Source organism: Eschrichtius robustus, chromosome X (genome assembly GCF_028021215.1).
Source record: "Eschrichtius robustus isolate mEscRob2 chromosome X, mEscRob2.pri, whole genome shotgun sequence".
NCBI classification, from domain to species: Eukaryota; Metazoa; Chordata; class Mammalia; order Artiodactyla; family Eschrichtiidae; genus Eschrichtius; species Eschrichtius robustus.
The window spans coordinates 102,224,375-102,251,299 of NC_090845.1; the positions used below are offsets into that span (position 1 = coordinate 102,224,375).

A 26,925-nucleotide genomic window follows, 5' to 3' on the forward strand; every position below is an offset into this window, starting at 1 on the left:
ATATACACACATACATATATATGTATGTATACACACTCGTTCATTATTGAAGGGATTTTCAATGTGAAGTGAGAAATCCCCACTGGAATATAAGGGCAAATATGAATATTCTTTAAATAGGAACAAAACCTCTAACAGGCTTCCAGATGCAGTTAAAACCTCACAGGTGTTTCTATTTGTCCATTCATTTCTTGAATCTGACTTCAGTTCCTACCTTTCTATTAAATTTTACTATCAAAAATTTATTAGTTTCTTGTCAAATTCAATGGCCTTTTCTCAGTCCCCTTCGTCCTCTAGTTCTTTGTAGTATTTCAGTTATTCATTCGGCAGTTATTGAGCTCTTATTATTTGCCAGAAATGTGCTATGTACTTGAGAAAGAATCTTTACTAAGGAAGTAAGAAAGAATGGAAGGAAGGGGGAGAGAGAGAGAGAGAGAGAGAGAGAGGAGCATAGTATAAATACTTAGAGGTATGCCCAAGGTACTATGGCAGCATGGGGGAGAGAATCCCAAACCAGCTAGGGAAGTCAAGGAGCATCCTAGAGGAGATAGTGTTTGAGTTGAGTCCTAGAGGCTGAGTAGGAGTAAGCAAAGCAGAAAAGGTGGAAAAGGCATTCCAGTCAGAGGAAACATCATGTGTAAAGGTATAGGAGTGAAAGAAAGCATGGCATATTTTGTAAGCTGCAATTAGCTTAGTTTGGCCAGACTGCAGTGGTTTTTAAACTGTGTACTTCAGAGTTCTAGGGGTTGTGAAGAGGTGCCTCAGGAGCCAAAGAAGGCAGTTTTGCTTTTCAGTATTTTACATATTGGGATACCAAGTAAGATTTTGTTGGAACTAGGGATTCTTTCACTTTAAAAATTAGTTTGAAACTCATTGAGCTCAAGTGTAGAGTGTGTGGGCAGAACTGTTGAGGGGTGAGAGTGGAGAGGTAGAGTCAGGAGCCAGATCATGGAGCATGGGCCATGCTAGAGTAGGGATTCTATACAGAGCACAATGCAGAACTACTGAGAGACTTTAAGGAAGGAAATGGCATTGACCAACTTATTTTAGAAATAATCACATTAGCTAATATCTCTCCCAGTAGTTTCCAGTTCTAATTCCTACCCTTTTTTTCTGTATTTCCATGGCTCCTATTCTCACTTCTCCAACTTTGGCTTCTCTACCACCTAGTTTAAGCTCTTGGATAATCTGCCATGATTACCACTGGTTTCCATATACATTATACATCCATTCTAGTGGCGTTCTTATCTTTCTTAAGTTCTTGGGAAGCACCCTGTTAACTAGTGTTGCCAGTAGAGTATGGGGTAAGGGTATGTGAGGCTCTGTTTAACTCATGGAGTCATTGTCATTAGACACACATGCGTCTTGAATTCAAGGCTGCCTTCAGTAGCATGTTTACTTGTAAACATGAATATCTGCTTCCAACCTAAACATGAACTTTCTAACAAGAAAATATTTGCTCTGTAAACATTAACTTTTAAGAATACCTCCATGTGTTATTCTGCTTTTATAATCTACTGGCTCTACAGATTTCTTGGCTGCTGTATTATTTGTAAGGCTCTTAATACCAAATCCACCTCCAAACTGTAACTGTGGCTAGGACTTCATATAAAAACAGCTGGACCACCAAATACCAGCTATATATAACTGGATGCACTGAAACCAGTTTAATTATGGAGTGACCTGGGCCAATTAACATTTGAATGGAATGTTTTGATTATGCTTTGGTTTTTCTCATTGACCACACGTAGGTGTAAACTATGTTGTCACAAAGTAATTACAGGAATAAGGGATTTAAGTTAATTATTGAAAAAAATCCTAACTTTCACTTGAGAAGTGTGTTGGGGTAGAAGTGAGACTTTCTCAAGGTCACAAGTCTATTATGTAAAGATTATAAGGACACCTTGTGGATTTTATCTACAGTCATTATGTTCCTCCTTGATGCAGACAAGTAGTGTGTGTATCCAGGCTATATCTAGATCTTGAGAGTTTTCTTCTGGGTCACTACTAGAAGTCATTTGATCTTTCTGAATCTCTGTTTCCTTATTTGTTATGTAAGGGGGTTGGACTGCTTGATCTCTAAGGGTCCACTGCCTTTGACATTCTTGCATCTGTGAATGGGGGAGAAAAATCTGAAATTGAATGTTAGACTGAGGATCAAGCAAAAAGACTACTGTCACTGAAATGTTAGTCAATTTAAAGTATAGAAAATAAGCACCTATGCTGAGTAAGGAATGCTTTGGCATGATTGGTTTCAACTTTTCCCATTTAGATATCACCGGAAAATGATCACATCACCTATGAAAATTTTCAAAGATGTGGAAGGTAATTGCAGACAGACATCTGTACTACTAAATTTAACTGGTTTTAGGAGACAAATGAAACAAAAGTGAATAAATATAACTTCTAGTAGGGGCCTCTAGAATCTGATTCTGAACAATCCATAAAATTTCTGTAAACAATCCTAACGTAGAACCAGAAAATTCTGGCTCGATTTTATCTTTTGGTTTGAGATTCCCCTGCATCATTTTCCTGTGGTGAGTATAAATGTCTTGATGTTGTGTCCTTTCTACTTAAGGCATGCAAGAATTGTCACCTGGAAGAATTTGGAGCCATTCCTCATTTTCAATCTTAAGATTAAAATCCTTCTGCTCTTTAATAATAATATATATTAAGTAAATTTCAATATTCCAAATGATCTTACCTTTAATCATGGAGGACTTTGGCCAGTGATTGATTATCAGGAGCATTTGTGTATCCTTTCAGAACTACAGCAGAGAAGGGAAGATTGCTATTACACTCCCTTTAAAATGGGTCTAACCAAAGACATCTGTGGACATAGAAGCAGATTAATAATAATAGCTAGCATTTACTGAGTGCCTGTTATGTGCTAGGCACTGTGCTAAGCACTTTTACATTTGTGATTTAATTTAATCCCCAACAATCCTGTGAAGTAGGTATGAACATTTCCATATTACAGATGAATAAAATAAGCTCAATAGAGTGTATTGATTTTCTTGAAGTCATACAACTAATAATATAATTCAAATTTTGAATAATAACGTTCAAATTTGGCTTGTGTGGCTGCAAAACCTGTGGGCTTTCTGTTCTACGATACTGTCTCTCTACAAGTACAAGTAAAGATGAGGTTAAATTCTTTAAAAGCCTAGAGTATTAGTTTTCTACTACTGCTTAAATAAATTACCACAAACAGCAGATTAAAACAGCACCCATTTATTATCTCACAGTTCTATAGTTCAGATATCCAGGTATGCTTGGCTGGTTTTCCACCTAAGGTCTTACGAAGGTGAAAACAAGGTTGTGGCCCTGGCTTGCTCTCTTATGTGGAGGCTCTGGGGAAGAATCTGCTTCCAAGCTTATTCTAGTTGTTGGGAAAATTCATTTCCTTGAGGTTGTGGGAATGAGGTTTCTATTTCCTTGCTGCTGTCAGCCAGCAGCCCCTCTGCTTCTAGAGGCAGCCTGAATTCCCTTTCATGTGGGGCCTCCTCCATCTTCAAACCACCAACAGCATGTCATGTTTGGTTCACTCTTTGAATTATTCCAACTTCCTCTTTTGCCCCCTCTTTTGTTTTTGTTATGTGATTAGATTAGGCCAACCCAGATAATCTAGCATAATCTACCTAAAGTCAATTTATTAGTAATTTTACAAATTATAAGATCTCTTTTGCCAGATAAGGTAATATATTCATGCATGTGCTATCATATTCACAGTCCTGAGAGAACTCTTTGGGGGCCATTTTTAGAATTCTGCCTACCACATCCAGAATGTCACACTTACCTGGTTTTAAAATTAAGAATGCAATATATTTTGTTCAATAAGTCAAAAAACATGTACACATTCTATGATATGCTATCCAAAAAGTAAAGAAAAGGAGAGAGAAATTATGATTAAAAGTTAATTAGGAAACCAATATTTATTTAATTACTCAGAGCACTCTCTCTCTTTTTTCCAAATCAAACACTATTTTTGGTCCAGTTGGGTCCTAGTAGGAGCAGTATTTATAACCAGAAAAAAAAGCAACAGTGAAAAAAATACTTGACTTATTTAAGGCCACTGATCACAGCAACTTAGCTGACACTATCAAGATAACCACATAGCATTTGGGCTTTTGTTCTCTACCTCTGATAGAATGTGACTACATGCCATGGTTTGAATGTTTGTGTCCCTCCAAAATTCATATGTGATGGTGTTAGAAAGTAGGGCCTTTGGGAGGTGAATAGGTCATAAGAGTGGAGCCAATGGGATGAGTGCTTTTCTAAAAGAGACCCCCACAGAGCTCCCTTGCCCACTCCACCCTGTGAGGAGACAGCTAGAAGCTGGCAGTCTGCTATCTGGAAGAGGGCATTCATCAGAACCTGACCGTGCTGGCACCCTGATCTTGGACTTCCCAGCCTCCAGAACTGTGAGGAATAAATTTCTGTTGTTTATAACCAACCCCCCCAGTCTATATATTTTGTGATATCAGCCCAAATGAACTAAGACATTACATGTGGTAAACGTTTCGCCTTGAACTATTTAGCCATCCATTAAAAACCAAAACCAAAAACTTCTGTACTGTTTATTTACATGGACAGCTGTTATAATAATACAGAGCAGAAACCACACCCACTAGCAGCCATTCAAAGTATACAATTCATTGGCTTTTAGTATATTAACAGAATTGTAGCACCATCACCATAATCTAATTTTAGAACATTTTCATTATCCCCAAAAGAAACTGTTTGTACCCATTAATAGTTACTCCCCCTTCACTCCCTTCCCTTTCTGCCCCCCTGCCCGAGGTAACTACTAATCCATTTTCTCTGTATATGGAGGCGCTGGCTACTTTTGTTCCAAAATGCCTATAGGCATGACCGTACTTAAATAATAGTAAAACTGCTTTGGCATTTAAACAGCAGAAAACCTCATCTAGTGGTTTTGAAGTGACAATATGAAAAAGGCTAGATTAATGCCTACATGTGATCCTCTTGGATGCTGTAGTCCAGATTCAGTACTTGTAATCTTAATACTATTAAAAGGAACCTTGAAGATTCTTGGATATACTTTCTTAATTTTATAGCTGGTGAAAATGACACCTAGAGACGTTAAATTGAATGGCTTAACATTACTCAGCTAATTAATGGCTGTCAAATATATTTTAACTGAAACATTATGCTTAATTGACAGACACATGAGACATGAGGTTAAAGTTTCATTCCTAAACACTATGTATACTGCAACCAAGAGTTCTCAGCACCAGCCCAAAGGAATACACCTGAAATGTAACTTCAACAAAATCGGTAATCAGGTAAATATAATAGAGTTGCATGATAGTGTTGTTCATGAGATGGTAAAGAATTCATGTCTCTTTTAGATATATACAAGGGTATCTTTTATCTGTAGGAAAAAATGTGTTTAACCAGAGCCTATTTGGAGCCCCCAATACACAAGAAATTTCTTCCCTGTATTCCATCTTCGTAAAAGACACAGAGGTCAACGAAATAAGCCAACCTCAATTACTTATTTTTTAAATGAACTTCAAGTTACACATGGATTTAGCTCAATGTACTATGTGTTTACATCTGTGGTGGCCTTCAGGCTCAACATGGTTCTCGCTTGCCAAGAAGACAACCATGTTTACCAGACTACGTACTAAAGCAAAATAATATACTAATGTATTTTTAGTGATTTTCACAGTGGGGGTTGAAACCAAAAGAGTTATCTGCCAGCCTTCAGTTAGCAACAGGTTAAATTAGCCAGAGCATCCTATTCCATACACATTCAGATTAATTGTGATTTGCTTAAAAGTATATGACCTATAAATGGAAAATAGGCAGTATAGAGTAATGGATATAGCTCACTTGGGCCTCAGAGCAGTATCAATCTGGTTTCTGATTTAGGTTTTGGGGTGGTGTTGAAAAGGATATTTCTTGAAGATGGAGAAAGAAACTTAGGCTCAGTGGCAGTCTATAAAAGGATGAAACTAGAAGTTAAGTCTTGGGAGATCTTTGAGATATTTTATCTGATTATAGACTAAATAACACCAATTGGAAATCACTTGGGCATAGGGGTATCTTCACAAGGCAGATTACCAAATTCCTGGGCATAGTTGAGGCATTTAATCTCCACCCCATAGAAGTAAACCTGACCCTCATTCCTCTGTTGAAGCTTACCCACTTATTCTGTGGGGTAATAGTATGCTTTCTTCCCTACCTCTTCAATTAAAGCTCTTTGATGCCACTGTTTAGCCTGTAAGAACCAAGAGGTGGCCTCAGTGATATACCATAGACCAAACTACTTCCTGCTTCCAGGATCACAGAAAAGAGCTCTGTGCAGTTTCTTCAAATTCACTCTTCCTTTTGTCACTCACAGTCTTCTCCAACCATCCCCTGTCTACTTTTAGTAACCAAGTTTCATGAGTATTTTGTAACATTGTTAATGCTCTGAGGTCATACAGTTTTTCTCTCCTTCACAGACTAGGCTTTCACTCAATGAGAGATTCTCTGTGCTGAAAAGGAAGAAAGAACCAGGAACAGTTGTCAGTTTTGAAGACTAAAAAGTTTTTTCCTCTTAAAGATTTGCTGTTAACAGATATTGTAGTGAATTTTATGCAAGAGCATACATATTTTTTCAACATTTAACTTTTTATTGCTTTTGTTGATGTATTTTTCCTTAGGTAAGCTTTGATGTGAGTAATCTGTCAAAACTAAGTGTTTACATAAAAGAAAAAATGTTTAGCTTTGTTTGCATAAAAGAACAGAAAGGTGAGCAAGAAGGAAGGTGATTTACAGTGAGAGATTTTAGGAAAACAGCTATTTTTTCAGAATTACATGTCTTTTTGACATTAGAGAATTTCTTGCTTTGGTTTGATTTATTCTTTGAGCTCTAGAACCCACATATGACTCCTAAGTAGACTATTTTTTTTTAAACATCTTTATTGAAGTATAATTGCCTTACAATGGTGTGTTAGCTTCTGCTTTATAACAAAGTGGATCAGTTATACATATACAATATGTTCCCATTTCTCTTCCCTCTTGCATCTCCCTCCCTCCCACCCTCCCCATCCCACCCCTCTAGGTGGTCACAAAGCACCGAGCTGATCTCCCTGTGCTATGCGGCTGCTTCCCACTAGCTATCTATTTTACATTTGGTAGTGTATATATGTCCATGACACTCTCTTACCCTGTCACATCTCACCCCACCCCCTCCCCATATCCTCAAGTCCATTCTCTGGTAGGTCTGTGTCATTATTCCCATCTTGCCACTAGGTTCTTCATGGATTTTTTTTTTTCCTTAGATTCCGTATATATGTGTTAGCATACTGTATTTGTTTTTCTCTTTCTGACTTACTTCACTCTGTATGACAGAATCTAACTCCATCCACCTCATTACAAATACCTCCATTTCATTTCTTTTTATGGCCGAGTAATATTCCATTGTATATATGTGCCACAGCTTCTTTATCCATTCATCTGTCGATGGACATTTAGGTTGCTTCCATGTCCTGGCTATTGTAAATAGAGCTGCAATGAACATTTTGGTACATGACTCTTTTTGACCTATGGTTTTCTCAGGGTATATGCCCAGTAGTGGGATTGCTGGGTCATATGGTAGTTCTATTTGTAGTTTTTTAAGGAACCTCCATACTGTTCTCCATAGTGGCTGTATCAATTTACATTCCCACCAACAGTGCAAGAGTGTTCCCTTTCCTCCACACCCTCTCCAGCATTTATTGTTTCTAGATTTTTTGATGATGGCCATTCTGACCGGTGTGAGATGATATCTCATTGTAGTTTTGATTTGCATTTCTCTAATGATTAATGATGTTGAGCATTCTTTCATGTGTCTGTAGGCCATCTGTATATCTTCTTTGGAGAAATGTCTATTTAGGTCTTCTGCCCATTTTTGGATTGGGTTGTTCGTTTTTTTGTTATTGAGCTGCATGAGCTGCTTGTAAATCTTGGAGATTAATCTTTTGTCAGTTGCTTCATTTGCAAATATTTTCTCCCATTCTGAGGGTTGTCTTTTGGTCTTGTTTATGGTTTCCTTTGCTGTGCAAAACTTTGAAGTTTCATTAGGTCCCATTTGTTTATTTTTGTTCTTATTTCCATTTCTCTGGGAGCTGGGTCAAAAAGAATCTTGCTGTGATGTATGTCATAGAGTGTTCTGCCTATGTTTTCCTCTAAGAGTTTGATAGTGTCTGCCCTTACACTTAGGTCTTTAATCCATTTTGAGTTTATTTTTGTGCATGGTGTCAGGGAGTGTTCTAATTTCATACTTTTACATGTAGCTGTCCAATTTTCCCAGCACCACTTATTGAAGAGGCTGTCTTTTCTCCACTGTATATGCTTGCCTCCTTTATCAAAGATAAGGTGACCATATGTGTGTGGGTTTATCTCTGGGCTTTCTATCCTGTTCCATTGATCTATATTTCTGTTTTTGTGCCAGTACCAAACTGTCTTGATTACTGAAGCTTTGTCATATAGTCTGAAGTCAGGGAGCCTGATTCCCCCAGCTCCTAAGTAGACTATTTTGACAGTAGAGCAAAGTAATTGATATCTTTTATAACTAAATATTCTGTGCCTCAAAAGTCAGTCAGTAAGATTAAATTCTACTCTTTGATTTTTAAAATGCTAAATTTGTACCTGAGCTTTTACATTTTTCTAGGAATTTATGCTTTTACTTTTGACAAGCATTTGTAAGAACTTTAAACTGTTCTACTGTCATTTTTTGTGAACACATTAAAGTTAATAAAGTTTAAATAAAAATGTGACCTTTTTCCTGTTCATTAATACTTGGGTCCAAAGTAATAATGATCTTGGTACAGATTATCAAAGTGTAATTTGAACCCCATCTGTGTCCAGTTAAGCCTATTGCTCTATAGTACACTGAAAAGTTGGTTTATAATTATTTGGTATTTATAATTATGTTGGTGGGTTTTAGCTTAATTTCATAAAGTCTGTCTTCGTATTTAATAGTTGTTTGGGCAAGGAAAATGAAATACAGTATAGAAATATAGAAGAAGTTGGGTTCTAATCTGGCACATTTATAGCATTGCTTTCTGAACCAAATTAGCAGATGGTAAAGAGTCTCTTACTAATGACATTATGTTGGGAAACAAAACAATCATCACTTTGATTTAAAGTGTGTATACTTCAGGGCTTCCCTGGTGGTGCAGTGGTTGAGAATCTGCCTGCCAATGCAGGGGACACGGGTTCGAGCCCTGGTCTGGGAAGATCCCACATGCCGCGGAGCAACTGGGCCCGTGAGCCACAATTACTGAGCCTGCGCGTCTGGAGCCTGTGCTCCGCAACAGGAGAGGCCGCGACAGTGAGAGGCCCGCACACTGCGATGAAGAGTGGCCCCCGCTTGCCACAACTAGAGAAAGCCCTCGCACAGAAACGAAGACCCAACACAGCCATAAAAAAAAAAAAAAAAAAAAAAATTCAAATTCTCCAGAGAATTCCCCTCTCAATTGCTGTTAGTTAGGGTAACACTAGCTGCAAAAACAAAACAAAACCCAAAATAATAAAACAGCTCAAACACAACAGAATTAAAAAAATAAAATAAAAAAATAAAGTGTGTATACTTTGCTGTAGTTTTGCTGCAAATTCCTAATTTTGAATAGAGAGAATGACAAAGTACAACCTTTGTAATGTAATTTGTATTAAGTGATTTGGAGAAAGAATGTTTCTTCTGATCACAAAAACAATACATGTTCATTGAAGAAATTTTAGAAAACACAAAATACCCAAAATACATGTAACAGCTGTAATATCTACCTCCATGTTTCTTTTCTTGACACTAAGATTTCTTCCACAGTAAAGCTTTCCACAGTGTCGGTCCAGTTCCCAATTGCTAGACATTTAGGCTGTTTCTAGTTTGAATTTTTATAAATTAAACTTGTGATGAGCATCCATGTACCTATATCTTTGCAATACATCCCAATTCGTTCCATATGATCATTTTCTAGAAGTAGAATTGCTAAACAAAATAGTACTTATTTAGAATGTTATACATATTGATAAATTGCTGTACAGAATACGTACAGAATAGGAAAAGGCTTGTCTTCTCATACCCTTATCAACAGAGAATATGGGCTAGATATATACTGTTTTCAGTGTCTTGCTTAATGATGAATAATAATGGGTAAAGAGAAATAGCATAAGCCGATGAACCTAGCAATGTTTTCTAAGAACCAAATGGTCTCTTTTCTATATTAAACAGCAGCTGTGTAACTCACAACTCTCTCCCTCTGTACCTTGAGCAACATTGAAGTACAGGAGCATAAACAACCAGTTTGATCAATGCCAAGAGAATAACACTCTAGCTATTTGTCAGTGCATGAACAAAGAAACAGGCTGACTGAATTTTCCATTTTTGCCCCATTTGGCACCAACCATAGTATTAACTTTCTAAGTGAGGTCCTCAAACCAGCTGATCATCAACATCGCCTAGGAACTTGCAAATTTTCATGCCTCACCCCAGACCTATTAAATCAGAAACTCTGGGTGTGGGCCCCAGCAATCGGTGATGCATGCTAAAGTTTCAGGTTGTACAGTATACCACTCCTTAGTGGTAACTAAAGTTCCTACTGAAGAACAGGTGAAATTATAGAGCCTACCCCCATCTCCCTCTCTCCATCTGTTTCAGTCTTTCTGCTTTTTACTTTCTGCATATGTCAAACACCCTCCCTCTCTCCCCTCTACTACATATCCACTCTAATACTCTATCCAGCATATAATAGTAGATGTTGGAGGACCCTCTGCTGGGCTGCATCTACAGAGCTCTATTAATGCAGCCACCTTCATCTGATCTCAGGTTTCTGAGAGATGGAGCCTGGGATGTACCAACTGATTACAGTCTATTGGTTGAAGAAGGGGGAATTATGGTAGAACTAGAAGTGGCAGAGCTGCATTTGAACCCAGATCTCTCAAGTTGCAGGGCCCATACTCTTAACCTCTTTAGCATTCAGGTCTTTGCTTCAATATTACTGTCTCTTTTGGGATGTTCTTTCGCTCCTTTGCTGACTGTGGATTCTGCCCATTCTTCAAACTGCAGCTCTGTTATGATAAATGGGCTTAAATGAGGGAAAACACTACACAGCTGTCTATGCGTGATTTCACCTCTTTGTGATGTGATCCCTGGCTATGCTCTTATCTCCCTTCCTTCCAGTTTTCTTCCCCCACACACCATTCCAGCCACACTCGCTTCCTTGTTATGCCTCTAACAGTGTAGGTATGCTCCTCCTCAGAGCATTTGCACTTGCCTTTCCATCAGCCTAGAACACTTTTCCCCCTAGAAGACTCTTCCCCCTAGACATTTGCATGGCTTCCTCCCTCTGGTCATTCAGGTTCCTGTTCAAAAGTCACTTCTTCCACCACCTCAGAGGGACCTTCCATGACTACCTTTCTAAAATAACACCGCAATCACTCTGTCCCCTTATCATATTTGCTTTTTCTTCACACAATTTATCGTTATCTAACATTTAATTATATCTTCATTTGTTTATTGTCACCCTTACCTTTAAATGTAGGCACAAGGGACAGGGCAAGGACTTTCTTTTTTTTCCTCACTCCAGTGCCTAACAAAATAACTTGGTATATAGAAGGTGCTAATAAATATTTGTTGAATGAAAGTCAGCATCATGGGAAAAAATGCCTTTTGAATGGAAACCAGAATAGTGTAAAAAATGCATTAAACAAAGTTGGCAAAAATGCGTTATCATGTGTTAGAATTTGGGAACTACAGGAAATTGGTGTTTTCCTACATCCATTTTTCCAGATTTTACAAATTTTCTAAAATAATCACATTTTACCTATATCAGAAAAAAATACATTAGTGGGTAAAATAATAAGTCATAAAAATGTTTAAGTTGTTTTTGGTTTGTATATCTGGTGCCTGTAGTTGTGTGTGTTTTTTTGGTTGTAAATCTGGCAGAAAAATTTCCTTGCTCCAGCTGAGTGTTGCCCCCTCAACCAGCAGATGGCATCATTCAACTTGTAGTTAAAAAATAGCCTTTCACTAACTTGCAAACCCCAGAGAAAAAGAGAGACAGAGACAGAGACAGAGACAGAGACAGAGAAAGGAAATAGGGGGGAGGGAGGCACCTTTACGGTTAAAGAAGTTCTGTAGTGTTTGGATACTTCAGAAAATGAACATTTGTTTGAAGCTGGAAAACATTTTATCCTTACAGCACAGTTTCCCAATTTAATTCAGACAGATGATCTTCAGGCTATTTAAACAACTATCCTGAAGAGGAATGATGGCATAATTTTACATTTCCCAGAGTCACACTTGGTAGCTGTAGTCAAGACCAGCCTTCTGTGGCAGCTGCTTTCAAAGAGTAATTTTAAGACCTCTGAACTATTACTCTCCCATTCCTGCAGCTCTAACTCATGCTCCTCAAAATTACTTCCCTTTGCCAGGTAACTGAGGTACATTAAACACTTGTCCCCTTTTAAAACTTGGTTATCCCCAGAGGAATTTGAATAGTCACAGAATTTCAATGTTATAAAGTCATAAAATCTAGTTTTTTCTTTCTTGGAGAAAGAAATCTGAGACTAAGGGCTTAAACAACTTCCCCGTGACCAGTGGCAGAGCTGAGTGAAACTAGGCCTAGGCCCCAACCTTCAGCCCAGTGTAGATTTTATGCTTGTTTGTTTGTGTTTTGCTGTATCATACTACTTCTCTTTAAGAATATATATACCAAATTCTTTTCATTCTTTTCATCCTGTCTAGATCCTTCCCATCCTGTGAGATCCAGGTTAAATCTCACCCCTCTATAAAGTCTTCCCTCAATCAAATTCAGGATAGAAGTGCCCAGTGACCCAGTAACATAACTCCTGGATATCATAGTACTCTTAACTAAACACCATAAATGCTGCTGGATTTTCAATTAATATAGTTAAATACATCATTTTAAGGGAGATGAGTTTTAAATGGAGCAATTTTGTGTGTAATGCATTGGTAAAAGACCTTCATTGTTTGATTTTACTTGGAACACTAATGCTTTGTACCTGTATTGTGTGGCTTCCCTTGGGTGGCCAAATAAATGTGATGAGAAGTCAGCAGGGTTGGGTTCTGGTCATAATTTTAGTTGCTAACTAAGTATATGATTTTTGAGCTACCTTAACCCTCCCTATGACTCAGTTGGAAAATGAGGATGGTATACCTGTGGATAAACAGTCTCTGTAGATTCTATTTTCTTTTCTCTGCTACCTCTGCTACTGGAAGTGATCCAGTATCACCTCCCTAGTTCAACACTTTTATCATCCTTAGCCTATGATGCCCTTGCTACTCAAAATATGGTCTGCAGCCAAGCAGCAGCTTGCTAGAAATGCAGAATCTTGGGCTACACTCCAAATCTACCAAAACAGAACCTGCATTTTAACAAGATCTTTAGGTACTCACATGTACATTAAAATATGAGAAGCAGTGACCTAAACTAAATAGAGCTTTTTAGCTGGTTTCTCTGTCTCAGCTGTGGGTGGCCCTTTCCAATCCACCTCCGCATTGCAACTAGGAAGATCTTTTCAATAGGCTAAGCTGATTATATTACTTCCCTATATTAAATTCCTCCCTATTATGAAATAGGCATGTCTTGCTTGAACCACCTACAAGTTTTGTGATTTTTGACAAGTGATTCAAACTTCTCTTGGTCTCAGTTTCTCCATTCATAAAATGGCAATAAAAATTTCTAACCTCGTAGGGGCCGGGTGAGGATTAACTTAGTCTATATATGCAGAAATTTTTGCAGATGAAAATGTGATGTCTGGGATTTAGTTCTGAATAGTCCATGACAGTGGGGAGGGTGTGGCGGGGATAGAAATGAAACAAGACTGGAGTGGCAGGTTGTGTTTTCAAAATATGGCTGCAACAATATCTCCCATCCCACATGCTCTTCTACATGTGTCCTTGACACCTCCCCACTTTAAAATGAGAGCCTAAACAAACACTCATTGAATCTTGAAAACATTATGCTAAGTGAAAGAATCCAGACACAAAAGGTTACCAAAAAATTATACAGGAACATTCATAGTCGCATTATTCATAATAACCAAAAAGTGGGGAAAAAAACCACTCAAATGTCCATCAACTGATGAATGGATAAGCAAAATGTACGGTATACCCATACAATGGAATTTTATTCAGCCATAACAGGAAATAAATGACTTGATACACCTACAAGATGGATGAATCTTGAAAACATTATGCTAAGTGAAAGAAGCCAGACACAAAAGGTCGCATGATTCCTTTATATGAACTATCCAGAATAGGTAAAACCGTAGAAACAGAAAGCAGATTGGTGGTTGCCAGAGGCAACCTTTAAGAGATTGAATCTAATTCTACTTCCCTTGAATCTTAGCGCTTATAACCTTATAACTCACTGATAACCAACATGGCAGAAGTGATGCTGTGTGACTTCTAAGTTAAAGTCAGAAGAGGTGTTGAAGCTTTCACCTAGTTCTTTTGAGATACTTGCTCAGGGAGAAACCAGCAAGAAGTCTGACTAGCCTGAGATCGCCATACCAGAGAGGCTACAGTTACATACTCCAGTCCACATTCTAGCTCATCTCAGCCATTCCCATCAAGCCACCAAACATAGGAGTGTAGCTGTCTTGGACCCTCCAGATCAGCAAATCCACCAGTGAGTACTACCGAGTGGCCTCAGTCAGTGCTATAAAGGGCAGAATTGCCCTGCCCAAATTCCTGGCCCCCCAAATCATGGGATATAATAAAATGGGTGTTATTTTATGGCACTAGGTGTGGAGGGTAGTTTTTTATGCAGTAACAGATAACCAGAGAGACTGGCATGAGCTGATAATTGTTGAAGCTGGGTAATGGGTACATGGAAGTTCATTATATCATGCTATTTCATATATGTGTGAAATTTTTCATAACAAAGGGTTTTTAAAAAAAATGTGTAAAGTACTCAGCTCAAAGTTAGTAGTCGATCAGTAGTAGCTATTATTGTGACTGGAAGTAGTCAACAAATGGTAGCTGTTACTGTGAATGGAAAAAAGTTCAAATTGGGTAGTATAGCATTTAGGGTCCTCTTGCTAATCTCTCTCCTGCTGACTTCTTCAAGCTCATCTCTCACCAACTCACACCCTTCACTTCACTCTCACTTGCTCTAGAAATTACCAAAATACTTATAGTTCCTATAATGCGGTGTGCTGTTTTATCTCTCCAAGCTACCGTCTATGTTGCTTTCTCTTTGGGGGGATATTTACCCATCATGGTTGCCTTATAATCTTTCAACATTCAGCTCAAGTGTAACCCCATCAGGGAAGCTTTTTCTGGCATAGAAATAGAATTTGTTCCTCTTGTTGTTAGGCCTCTACTCTAAACAGACTTTTTCCAAGGCATCAACACTAGTTTATTATGCTTATGTGTGTACTTGTCTGTTTCCCTTTACCAGAACGTGAACTCTTTCCCACTGTGCTATGTGTGAGGCTTCAGTAGAGGAACATGACAAAATCTCAACCCTCTTGAAGCTTGTGATGCAAGTAGGGAAAACAGACAATAAATAAATAAATCTATAGTTAAATTGTGTTAAGTCCTATGGTGGATACAAGCAGGATATGATGATAGTGGGGGAGAAAAGCAAAGTCCTCTCTGAAAAATATGACATTTATGTTGAGACTGGAAGCATGACTAAGAGTTAACCTTATTCATATGCTTAAGCCAAGGCCTAGCCTAAGGCCTGGCACATAGTAGGATGAATTAGATACTTACTGAATGAATGTTCTGTGTTCTGTGTTCTTGCTCTTGTGAGGATCACATGCGATAACATCTGCAAAAGTTCATTAGAGAGTATAAAGTGCAACCAAATGCAGCTCCATTACAGATTATATCCTGAGAGGATAGGAAGCAGAATTCCAGTTTTACTGGAAAACTTCTGCAGACAGGCAAGTTCTGCCCTAGCCAAGTGTATCCAGGCAGTCTTCTCTCCAAACATAATTTTACCATTCTCTTTGGATCATCAGCATGGCCTTTAATAAGATACAGGAGGGAGTAGACACATGGCTTGTGTGGGTGTAGATTTGGATGAAGTCCTATGGCAGGAAGGCAGCCAGCTCCAAGACACTGACTTGACGATCAACATGTATTCCCCTCAATATGATCTGATTCTGTGTTTAAGTGTTTGAGTTCCTCCCCTTTCTTTACCTCCCTGACTTATAATTGTCCAAATATTTCCTGTTTCCAGTAAGACCAGAAGAGAATTAATATATATTTATCATCCACTATGTGAAAGACACTATGGTATGTGCTTTTAAAACATAAAGAACATAGGCTCCGGATTCCAACTGTCTAGACTTGAACCCACCCCCCACCCTCCATCACTTATACTAACTGTATTACCTTGCTCAGGATCCATTCTTTGTCTGCATCTAGTTTCCTCATCAGTGATAGGAATAACAATAGTACCTATCTCACTAGTACCTAACTCTAGTACCTAGAGTTGTGGATAGGACTCAATAACACACATAAAATGCTTATCCCAGATCCTATATGTGCTGTGTTAGACTCTCAATAAATGAATGTTGTTATAGCAGTTATTACTTGTTGGTTGATTTCTGGATTTAGCCAAGGTCAGTGTCAATACCTACCTCCACACACAGGTTTCTATGTCTTTCCTTACAGGCTAGTTGCTTAGGGCCATAGGAATGATAATATATGACTACTCTGTCTTGGTCACTCCCAGTGGTTGCCAACAGTGCTGCAGTCATGGAATTGAGGCACACACTTTAGTGAAGTGATAGTGTACTATTTTCTTAAGACCTTTGCTGGTTAACTCATCAATTAATCAATTAAATTCTCAACATTTATTGAGAACTATGTGCTAAGTCCTCAGAATCTAAGAATAAATAAGACAGTCCAGGGCTTAGTTCAACTGTTGCCTCCCAAGGATTAAGGTGGGGCTCTCCTTTGGGTATTACAGAGGACCACAGCCTCAACCTCAAGGATCTCAATCTTGGGGGACCAGAGAGAGGTATAAACAGGAAGAACACTATGGTAAATATAGCTGGTGACTGTCGCTTGTAAGCCCTTCTATTCCAGCGCGTAATGAATGCTGTGAACTTGGCTCCATCCAGGAAATACAAATGGAAACTGTTAAATAAGTTGCTTCTGGGGAGTGGCACTGGGCAATGGGGAGGGAGACTGGCTTTTTTTTTTTTAATAAATTTATTTATTTATTTATTTATTTTTGGCTGCATTGGGCCTTCGTTGCTGCATGCAGGCTTTCTCTAGTTGCCGCGAGCGGGGGCTACTCTTCGTTGCAGTGCGTGGACTTCTCATTGTGGTGGCTTCTCTTGTTGCGGAACATGGGCTCTAGGTGCACGGGCTTCAGTAGTTGTGGCTCGCGGGCTCTAGAGCGCAGGCTCAGTAGTTGTGGCGCATGGGCTTAGTTGCTCCACGGCATGTAGGATCTTCCCAGACCAGGGCTCGAACCCATGTCCCCTGCCATGGGCAGGCAGATTCTTAACCACTGCGCCACCAGGGAAGCCCAAGGGAGACTTGCTTTTCATCACAAATTCTTCTGCATGCCTTGATTTATTACTGTGTGCATATATTATTATACTTTGAGCTTACTTTGATAAAGTTCATAGAAAATTAATAAAATATGAAACTGACTTCAAAAAATGAGAACCTAAGATTTTCTATTTCCATTTTGACCAGCTATTTGATACAACTAGGGTTTGGGATGAAGTAAGCCTTGGGAAAACTGCTCGACAATATTTTATTTAAGCTGAAAGGTTTTTGTTCACTTGTTTGTTCTTATGGCCAAAATATTTTCACATCAAAATATCTGAATCTAAACAACCTACTTAAAGTGTATTTACCCTAGTTCAGATACTTTATGTCCGATACAATATCCTTGCTTATGTTCTGATTGAAATTACCACCACATAAGAAAAATACATTGCCATATTGTATGTGTGTTGTTTGCTTTCTAGTCCCAGCTTTCCCTCCTAAGAGTTGGATGGCACTAGGCAAGTCCCTTTCCTTCTCTGGATCTCAGGCCCATCTGAACATGAAGGTGTGGATCATATAAATGATTTTCAAATGGAGTTTCTGTGGGAACCTAGGTTTTTGAGCAGGGGTCTCATGGGACTTTATGAGGGTCAAGAAGAGCAGAATTGAGAACATGCACCTTTGCTTAACTAGAGCTGCTAAATCCTGCTTTTATTTATTGCTGTTTATAATAAGGTTTCTATTGAAATAAGGGTTTTATTTATAAAATATTTTTCTAATCACTGAAGTAGATACCTAAGACCTATTTCCATGCTACAATTCTGTGGTTTTAAAGGAATTCTGCAACTAATCAAATGTTGAATGCCATAATGTATTTCTGAAGGAAAATAGCTTAAAAACCACTTTGACATCATTCTCTCATTTGATATCCAAAGTAACCCTATGGGGGTTAAAGAATGAAAGATCAAGAGAAGGGGAAACCCTTGCCTGAGCATCCACAGCTAGGTAATAGAAGAACTGTGACCGGAACCCAGGTCTTCTCGTGTTGATTGCTTATCCAGTCTCCATTCCACTATATTACAAGACTTCTCAAGATTTGGTTCTAGTGAAAAAAAAAAAAACAAACAGAGAAAAGTTCTTCACAAGTGATGGTGTGCACGATAAACACTGAAGCCAGAAAGGTCTTTGGCATCCTGGGAAGTTCAATAAGCTCAATTCCTGCAGGCCAAACTTGTACATACCCAGCCAGAGTTGTTGAGCTGATTCTCCTCTCTTTGTACAAGAGAGAACTTGTCAAGGAAAATGATGCAACTGACTATCTAATGGAAGCACTCTCTACATCCGAATGACTAGAGTATACACAAATGCCTGTTGAATCCTTAAACAAAGACCGTAACTTCGACCTTTGCATACATGCTTATAACTGGAAGGAAACTTAGAGATCACCGAGACCAACAATGCAAAACTAGGAACCCAGAACATTTTACCTATGGACATAGAGCTGGCGCAGTGGCAATTTAGGAAAAGACCTTTGAAGGCAGTGTGGTATAATGAAATGAATGGACCTCTGAGTCAGATAGATCTAGGCTTGAATTGGAGCTCTTGCTCTTCCACCTGTGCAGCCTGGGGGCAGTTTACTTAATCTCTCTGAGCCTCAGCTTCCTCATCTGTAAAACTGGGACAATACCTCATAAGTGGCATTCAAAAAGGAGTAAATGAGATAATTCACATAAAGCTCCACTGTTTGCTGTAGATCCTCTTAGTTTTCCTGAGACTCTATTTGAAATATAGACAAAAATACTTTCTATGACGAATACCTATCTTGTAGGCTTGGTGTGGTTTTAAATGATAGTCCAAGTATTTAACAACTGGTAGAGCATGGGCACTGACCAATCAGAGCAACACCTGCTGGAAACAATTGGCTTGACCATACTGATGCATAATTGCTACCCAGCCAAATATCAGCCTTCACGTGGAAATTAATAAATTAAAGGACATGGAACATAATGGATAGGTAATGAATTATATTGATGTCTCTTTCCCTTTCCACTTCTACTTTTAGTTCTCTTTCCATCACATCTGGCTACTTAAGCAGAACAATCTAGTTCCTCCCTCATGTGAATTAGATAAATTATGTTTGTCTTTCTGGCTTAATAATTTTATTTGGGCTCCTTATTTGATAATGCTGTTTTAAAGTCTTAATGTTTTGGTGTAATAAATTTTATACTCCAATGATTTGAAATTCACATTTCCATAGTATCGAGGTGGCCATACTAACTGTTCTAAGGAACGTTGGGAGAGTACGTTAGACATCTTGAGAAGCTGCAATACAGTACAAGTGTGTTCACTTGAATAGTCTTGAGGAAAAGGTCCTTCTGTGATGTAAAAAGATTGATGTCTCTTGGAAAAGAGCCAAGTTCAGACCTAGGGTGTACATTGGCTTAAAAAGACATAAACAGAGTCGGAAATAGTAAGACAAAAAGATGCTTACAGACCTCTGGATTCACAAATGAGTAACTAAAATAGCACCTAATTCTATCGTTAATAAATACCTGAGGAAGAAAGAGGGGTGATAAGAAATGATGAATAAAATGTGGTTGGGGTGGAAATGGTTTAGAAAGGAATTAATTAGTACATCAACTCATTGACCACTCCACCCAAAGTCAAAGAAAGACCTATTGCATACCCAGTACTGAGATGGGCTGGACACTTCCAGCTCCTCTTATAAAGCTGTTGCTCTCCCACAAGTCCCTACTGGTCCTTTCATCTTTGCCTACTTCTCAAGTCGAGGTAGGCATAAGCTCAAAAAGGGATCCCCCTTTGCTTGGTTACTATACGTCTCTTTGCATCAAGTATCCAGCACTCTCCAGGGACAGGATGTTCTGACTTCAGATAACTGGGCACAGCTCTGGCAAGGAATATTTAGGCAGTAGAGGTTGTTCCATTAGGGAGATGACAAGACCTCTTAGAGCTACCATGATTTCTTTATTCTGATTTTACATCATTAAATTTTACTGTGATATAAAATCTATCCAGTAAGTTGTTTCTCTGAATAGATCTCCTGACCAAGGAGATAACCTATGCAAAAAAACAGGCAGTTCAGGCTTGGATTTTGGTACAGTTCAGATTTGGAATGGTATAAGCCAGTCATCTGGAACTCAGTCGTCCTTGAGTAAGTTGACTCTCAAGGTTTTGGACCCACAAGAGCTGAGAGAGAAGACACTTCATCTTTGAGAACAAATCTCCTCTTCTCCCACTCCATGTGGACTAGTGTGACCATCTATAAAGCCTCTATCCAGCCTTGCTCTCCTTTAAACCGCTGCCAACAGGACCTGCTTCTGCTATTCTACTACAGCCCAGCAAGCTTTACTTTGCACCCCAGACTGGTTTTTGGAATTGACTCTTATAGAAATCTCTCAACCAGAACAGTCTGTTCTATATTCTGTTGTGCCCAATAAATAACTATTAAGAATTACAGTCCAGTGGGCTGCTCTTTATAGTGACTATTAAAGTATTGTTCACTGCTTTTTATTGTTAAAATGCTGAGAACCCACTTTATAGTATTTTACTGTTCTTATACAGTAATAGAAAATGGCTCCTGCATATATGTTTGTTTCCTTCTTGAAAATTAAAAACAGTGGCTGTTCATGACTGTGTCTGTAGGAAGCAAGGCAAAACTTCCAAAAGGTTTTAACTGTCTGTGTCTCCATCTTCTCAGACCTGGTGAAGATGCTCAAGATGAAAGGGGTGGAGGCAAGAGGGTTGAGAAGGGCCTGAGGACGGCATAGTTACTCAGACATCAGGAATTCCCCTGAAGCTACTTTGAAACCACACTAGAAATCAAGGAAGAGAAAGGAGAGAAGTGGTTTGGACTTTGCAGAACCATAGCCACATGCAAGGGTGTTACTTGCCAGGATTTACATGTACAATTCTGTAGATTGAGTCAAAGAGTCAGGTTACAATACTGTGGAGACAAGTTCTCCAGTGATACATTAAATCATTCTTTGAGAATCTGTCGGTTTAGATCTAGTTTCTTTTCATGCCCCAAGATGGAGCTAAAGCAATGCTGTCTTCCACAAATTCAGTGTATTTGAAGAACAGGGAAGAACATGGGACCTTCTGCATGTTCACACAGTAAGTGCGAGAGAAAGGAAGCATCGTGTTTTTTCTTCTAAAGCATGATGTTTCACAGCTGAGGAACAAGCTGGAGCGTGAGCGAAGTAAAGAATCATTGCAACTGTTTGGACTGGCTTCTTTTCTCAGCAAAGTCACACTGTCTTCTCTGGAAAGGCAAGCCCACTTTCCATGCCAGGCCACAGGTGAGGTTTTGAGGGCCAGGGATTTGTTTCTCTCCCTCGCCATCCTTCTCACCCAGGTTTTCACCATTCAAGAGGAATAAAGGAGAGATTGAGAGATCCTGAGTGGGCTAAAAGTCTGACAAATAACCAGGCCATTTTCATACAGTGAAGGAGTTTGGTAATTGCCAATTTACCCTGGTTTTGCTTCCAGCTGGTTCCCTTTTCAGCTGTCTGGCTCAAGTGACTATTGAGATCATTAAAGCATCTAAGGGTTGAGGAGCGAGGAGTTTGATTTTTCATTTCCTACTGGCTTGGATAACTCTGTTTCCTCCTAAGCAAGGAGCTAATTAAGACACCATCGCTATTTTATCTTGAATATAAGGACCTCTTAGCAGAGGGTGAATCTTTAAAATATTATCTAATATTTAAATAGAGCCAAGACTAGAAAAAAAAGATGTGGGCTTTCTAGAGCCAGAGTCTTTGGCATATTATACGATTATCATTTACTGAGCACTTACTATGGGCCAGCCACTGCAATAAGCATTTTACATCATTTATTAAACATCACAATAACTCTATGAAGTAGCTACAATTATTATCCCTACTTTACAGATAGGGAAACTGAGGCTTACAGAGGTTAGATAACTTACCCAAGTCCAGCTAGGAAGTGGTGGAACTAGGATTCAAACCCAAGACTGTCTTTTTTTAATTAATTAATTAATTTATTTGGCTGTTCCAGGTCTTAGTTGCGGCATGCGGGACCTTTAATTGTGGCATGCAGGATCTTTAATTGTGGCATGCGGGATCTTTAATTGTGGCATGCAGGATCTTTAGTTGTGGCACGTGGGATCTAGTTCCCTGACCAGGGATCGAACCTGGGCCCCCTGCATTGGGAGCACAGAGTCTTAGCCACTGGACCACCAGGGAAGTCCCAAACCCAAGACAGTCTTACTTTAAAAAGGTGTGTTCTCAATCACTGTGCTACACAGTACATGAGAGGTATTGGCTTGAATACTTTCAGGGCCTTAATAACATTAATAGTTAACACTGTTATTGAGGGCTTATCATATGTTAGGCCCTATTCTAAACTCTCTACATGTATCAACTCATTTATCCTCTAAATCTCACAACCTCATAAAGAAGGTACTATTATTTTACAGATAAGAAGAGTGAGGCATGGAGAACTAAATTTCTTACATTCACAGAACTAATAAGTGATGTAGCCTGGGTTACACATTCTGGCAGTCCAACGCCAAAGACCATCCTCTTAATCGCTAAGCTGTATTGAAGGTAATATGTTCATTTCTGAATGAGGCAGCCCAATCCACTTTGAGGATCAGCTTCCTTTGTTAGAAAGTTGGACCTGCAGCTCTAGGGGACTTCTCAGAAGCAAACAGTAGAGTTCAAGAGTCCAGCCTTCAGCGGAGGCTCTTGCTCAATTCCTTCCCCAAATGCATGTCTCCATTACCCTTTAACCTGCATCTTTGAACAAACTGATATATGGGGAGTTCAGTAGTGACACATTCAGCTGTGCCTTTAATGTCTGATGAGTCTGCTGGCACACTGTTTTTCATTTGATCTGAAGAAGATCTAATGAGAGATCATTTCCTGATAATACATTGTCTGCTTTCAACATCACTAGGAAAGCACTTTGCTACAAACAATCCCTATTTTGGTATAATTGCCTTTGAAAAGGGGGTATCAGAGGCAGCATAAACTCCTCCGAGTTTGGGTCTGATTTCCTGAGGTGTTCCATTTCAGAAGAGGCCCCTGACAACAGGCAGAGAATAAAAACAAGTGTGGTCTGGGGCAGACAGTGTTTTTCAAACAGTTGGCCAAATCTCTCCTGGCAGCCGGGAAGCAGCTGAATCATCAAACGCTAGGCCTCTAACGAGAGGGAGGCTGGGCTGTATTGCAGTGCATTCCAGACTGCCTGCGAAACCCAGAGCTGCTGCTGCTTTACCCACGCTGGCACCTTTCCAAGGGGCTGGCCTGGCTGAACTGCTCATCAAAGCCTGATTTCATCTCTTCTCTCCCTCTCTCTCGTTTTCCTCCTCTTTGTGATTTCCCACACAGCATTTGCCTGCCTTTGGATGAAATATTTGAATGACTTTGGGGGTCACCTCAGGTACAGCCTCCGCTCTGCAAGCTAAAGTTAATGAAATCCATTTCCTGGTCGGAAAGTCAAAATAGCAGAGAAGAAAGTCACTGAGATGGAGCACTCAGTGGGAATGGACGAGGATGGGCAGACATTCTTTTCCAAAAGGCAGGAATGACCTAGGCATTCAGAAATTGAAAGCCAGATGTTTGGACAATACCCTAGATCCAATTTGAATCTTAGAAGTGTTGAAATCCTTTGACTAAAACTTCAGAGAGTGGATGGTAAGGAAGGGGGCCTAAGTAGGGTAATTCACCTTGAAAATAAATAGATCACCCATTTATATCAGAAATGAAACAAATGTTTGGACTCATTACACATGAAGAATGAACAATATTTTCTGTGCCTTTTAAGATGACAGGTATGTACCATTCTGAGCCTAATTATGAATGAACACAAATATATCTGCTTTGTTTCTCCATCTCTGCAAATATGCAGATAACTATTATTTAATTACATTTGCCCCTAATAACTAAGGGGAAAGATCCAGTGACTTATTGACTGACAGTGCCGAGTTGGGCACTGAACAGAACCTGGAGCCAACCTCAACCTGCTCAGATAGGTTTCTTACCTGAAGGAATGTTTTGGAAGGGAGGAGCCTTCTTCGCCGTTAACAGTAAACGGCGAACACATGAAGGAGGCGGGAAGTTGTGAGTTGGAAAGAACCTTGAAATTCCACAATACTATAATCCATTGTCTGGACTCTGATGGGAAAAAGAAAGAAACTGAATTCTCCTCCCTTCAGTCCTTGCCAACAGCATTCTTTCTCCAGTGTTTTCTCCCTGACCCCACCCATAATAATAATAATGTGTGTTATTTTTATAAAACTCCAAAGAACTTTCACACACATTTATATTTGACCTATACAACTTTGAAAGGATGGAAAGAAGGGATGTCCCTTTTTACAGATGAGAACACTGAGGCCCAAAGAAGTTAATTGATGTGCTCAAAGTCACACAGGAAGTTAGTTGTAGAGCCAGATCCACTAGGTCATCAGTTCCTGAGGCTATTACTCCTTTTATACACCTAACCATGCTGGTTTGGGGTATTGGTTCTGAAATTGTCAGGTGCATCAGAATCACTTGGGAAGCATTTCATAAATGCAGGTTTATAGATTTTACTGTCAGAAGTAAAGTAGGTCTGGGATAGGTGTCCAGAATCTGCATTTTTAACAAGGTCTCCAAATGTTTCTGATATAAATGGTCTTTGGGCTGTACCTCAAAGGACAGTGAATCCATAAGCCCTGAGCTGTTCAGATATTTCATTTAAATCTCTATAGATAATCTTTTAATTAAAAGTTCACATAGGAATAGAAGAAAACTAACAGGGCTATTCTTAAGAGGACCATGAGATGAGGGGGTAGAAGAGAGTAGATGTTGTCTTTGGCAAAGGACACTTGCTCCCCCAACTCTCTCCCTCCAAAATCCCTTTTCCACATGAAAGTGGAGTCAAATGAACATCAAAGGAATCCTTGAAGATAAGGATATCTTGGAAACTGGTCCCTGAGACATGTGGCCAATGGTCAAAGAAAGGGACTTTGCAAACGTGGCATAGGGGCAGCTCTAGGTAAATAGAATAGATGTACATGACCCTCAGGTATTTTTTAGCACAGCTGGTAGATTCTTTACTCTGGAGCCAAACTGCCTGGGTTTGAATCCTCCCTCTTCCAATTATTAGCTGTGTGACCTTGGACAAGTCATGTAACCTTTCCATGCCTCAGTTTCCTCATTGATAAAATGGAGATAAAATCACTATATATTTCATAGGGTTGTTGTAAAGATTAAATGAAATAACACATGTACACCACTTAGAACAGTGCTGGCGTCTAGTAAGCAGTAATAGTGTTATTGTTAAGTACAATTTTCCCGAGTCATCGCTGAGCTGCAATTAATAAAGAATGGCTTGTGCCGAGAATCAGTCATTTCCATGGTTTTCATGGCTGTGCCTCTGAAGAGCCATAGATGGCACTATTGTGGCAGTCTGCTAAGTCCCTTTTCCAGACTAAAAGATGAATCCTGATGAGATATGGGGCTTCAAGTGGCAGCACCACAGGGCAAAGAGACATTTGATCACCAAACACAATACTTTTTCTCTCTCTTAAAAAATTATTCAATGGCATTGAATACAAATCTGGTCAGTGTCGGTAGATAAAGCGCGCATTCAAAACACTGTGGTGCAATGCTGTTATTCCTCATTTAACTTTTCCATCTCATACACGATAAAGGACGATTATGGTGATGATGGAGATACCAGGACACTGAGGCTCCTCTAAGAGTATGAGGATGGCCTATGGGGACACAGCCTCAGTCAGCTGCCCAGTATGGCATGGCGGTTGGTTATAGATGCTATATCCAGAGACTGGCTTTCCAGAATTTGCTGATGGGTAATATTTGGGGATTTTGGCAGAGTTTCAAAGTTGGTAGATTTATAGGAAGTGTATTAGATGTCTGGAGACCCTAGGGTATAGGGGTTTGTGTGAGTCGGAGGGAAGTGGGAGGAATAGAGAGAGAGGTTGGAAGAAAGAGAGAGAAAGAGAGAAGTTGATAAAGACAGAGACCGATGATGTGAATATATTTTGGGTGAGAGTGGGGGTTGAGGATGGAAAGCAAGAGAAGAGAATTTTTGAGAAGGGATGGTGGGAGACAGGGAGGGTCTAGCACTGTGTCCAGAATCTAGAAGTTTCTGGAACACATCATGTCTCACAGGGAAAGCAGTTTCATTCCAGCCTGAGTCAGCCCACCTACCAGAAGCTTTGCTCCCTGCTGTCTGTACTGTCACTCACACTCACAGGCACATCTACTTCAGTGCCCCCAAGTCATTTCATGGTATATTCACCTGTACCTTTGCTGCTCATGTGACAGACAGACAGCCAACAAGGTGTCAAGGTACCAGCAAGTAGCCTGGGTTGAAGTGCAAAGGGAAACACTGACAAATATAAAATACTTATATTCCTAACTGTCTGGTACCAATTATAGCCAGTTAGC

General features: G+C 39.4%; 1 protein-coding gene across 1 annotated transcript in view; it reads left to right on the top strand.

Annotated features, from left to right (window-relative positions):
* Positions 1-26,925, top strand: part of LUZP4 (leucine zipper protein 4) — a 146,045-nt gene that overhangs the window by 15,811 nt on the left and 103,309 nt on the right. Inside the window, 1 exon segment of the mRNA XM_068532676.1 lies at positions 2,273-2,325. Within this exon segment, the coding sequence (XP_068388777.1) occupies positions 2,273-2,325 (53 nt within the window).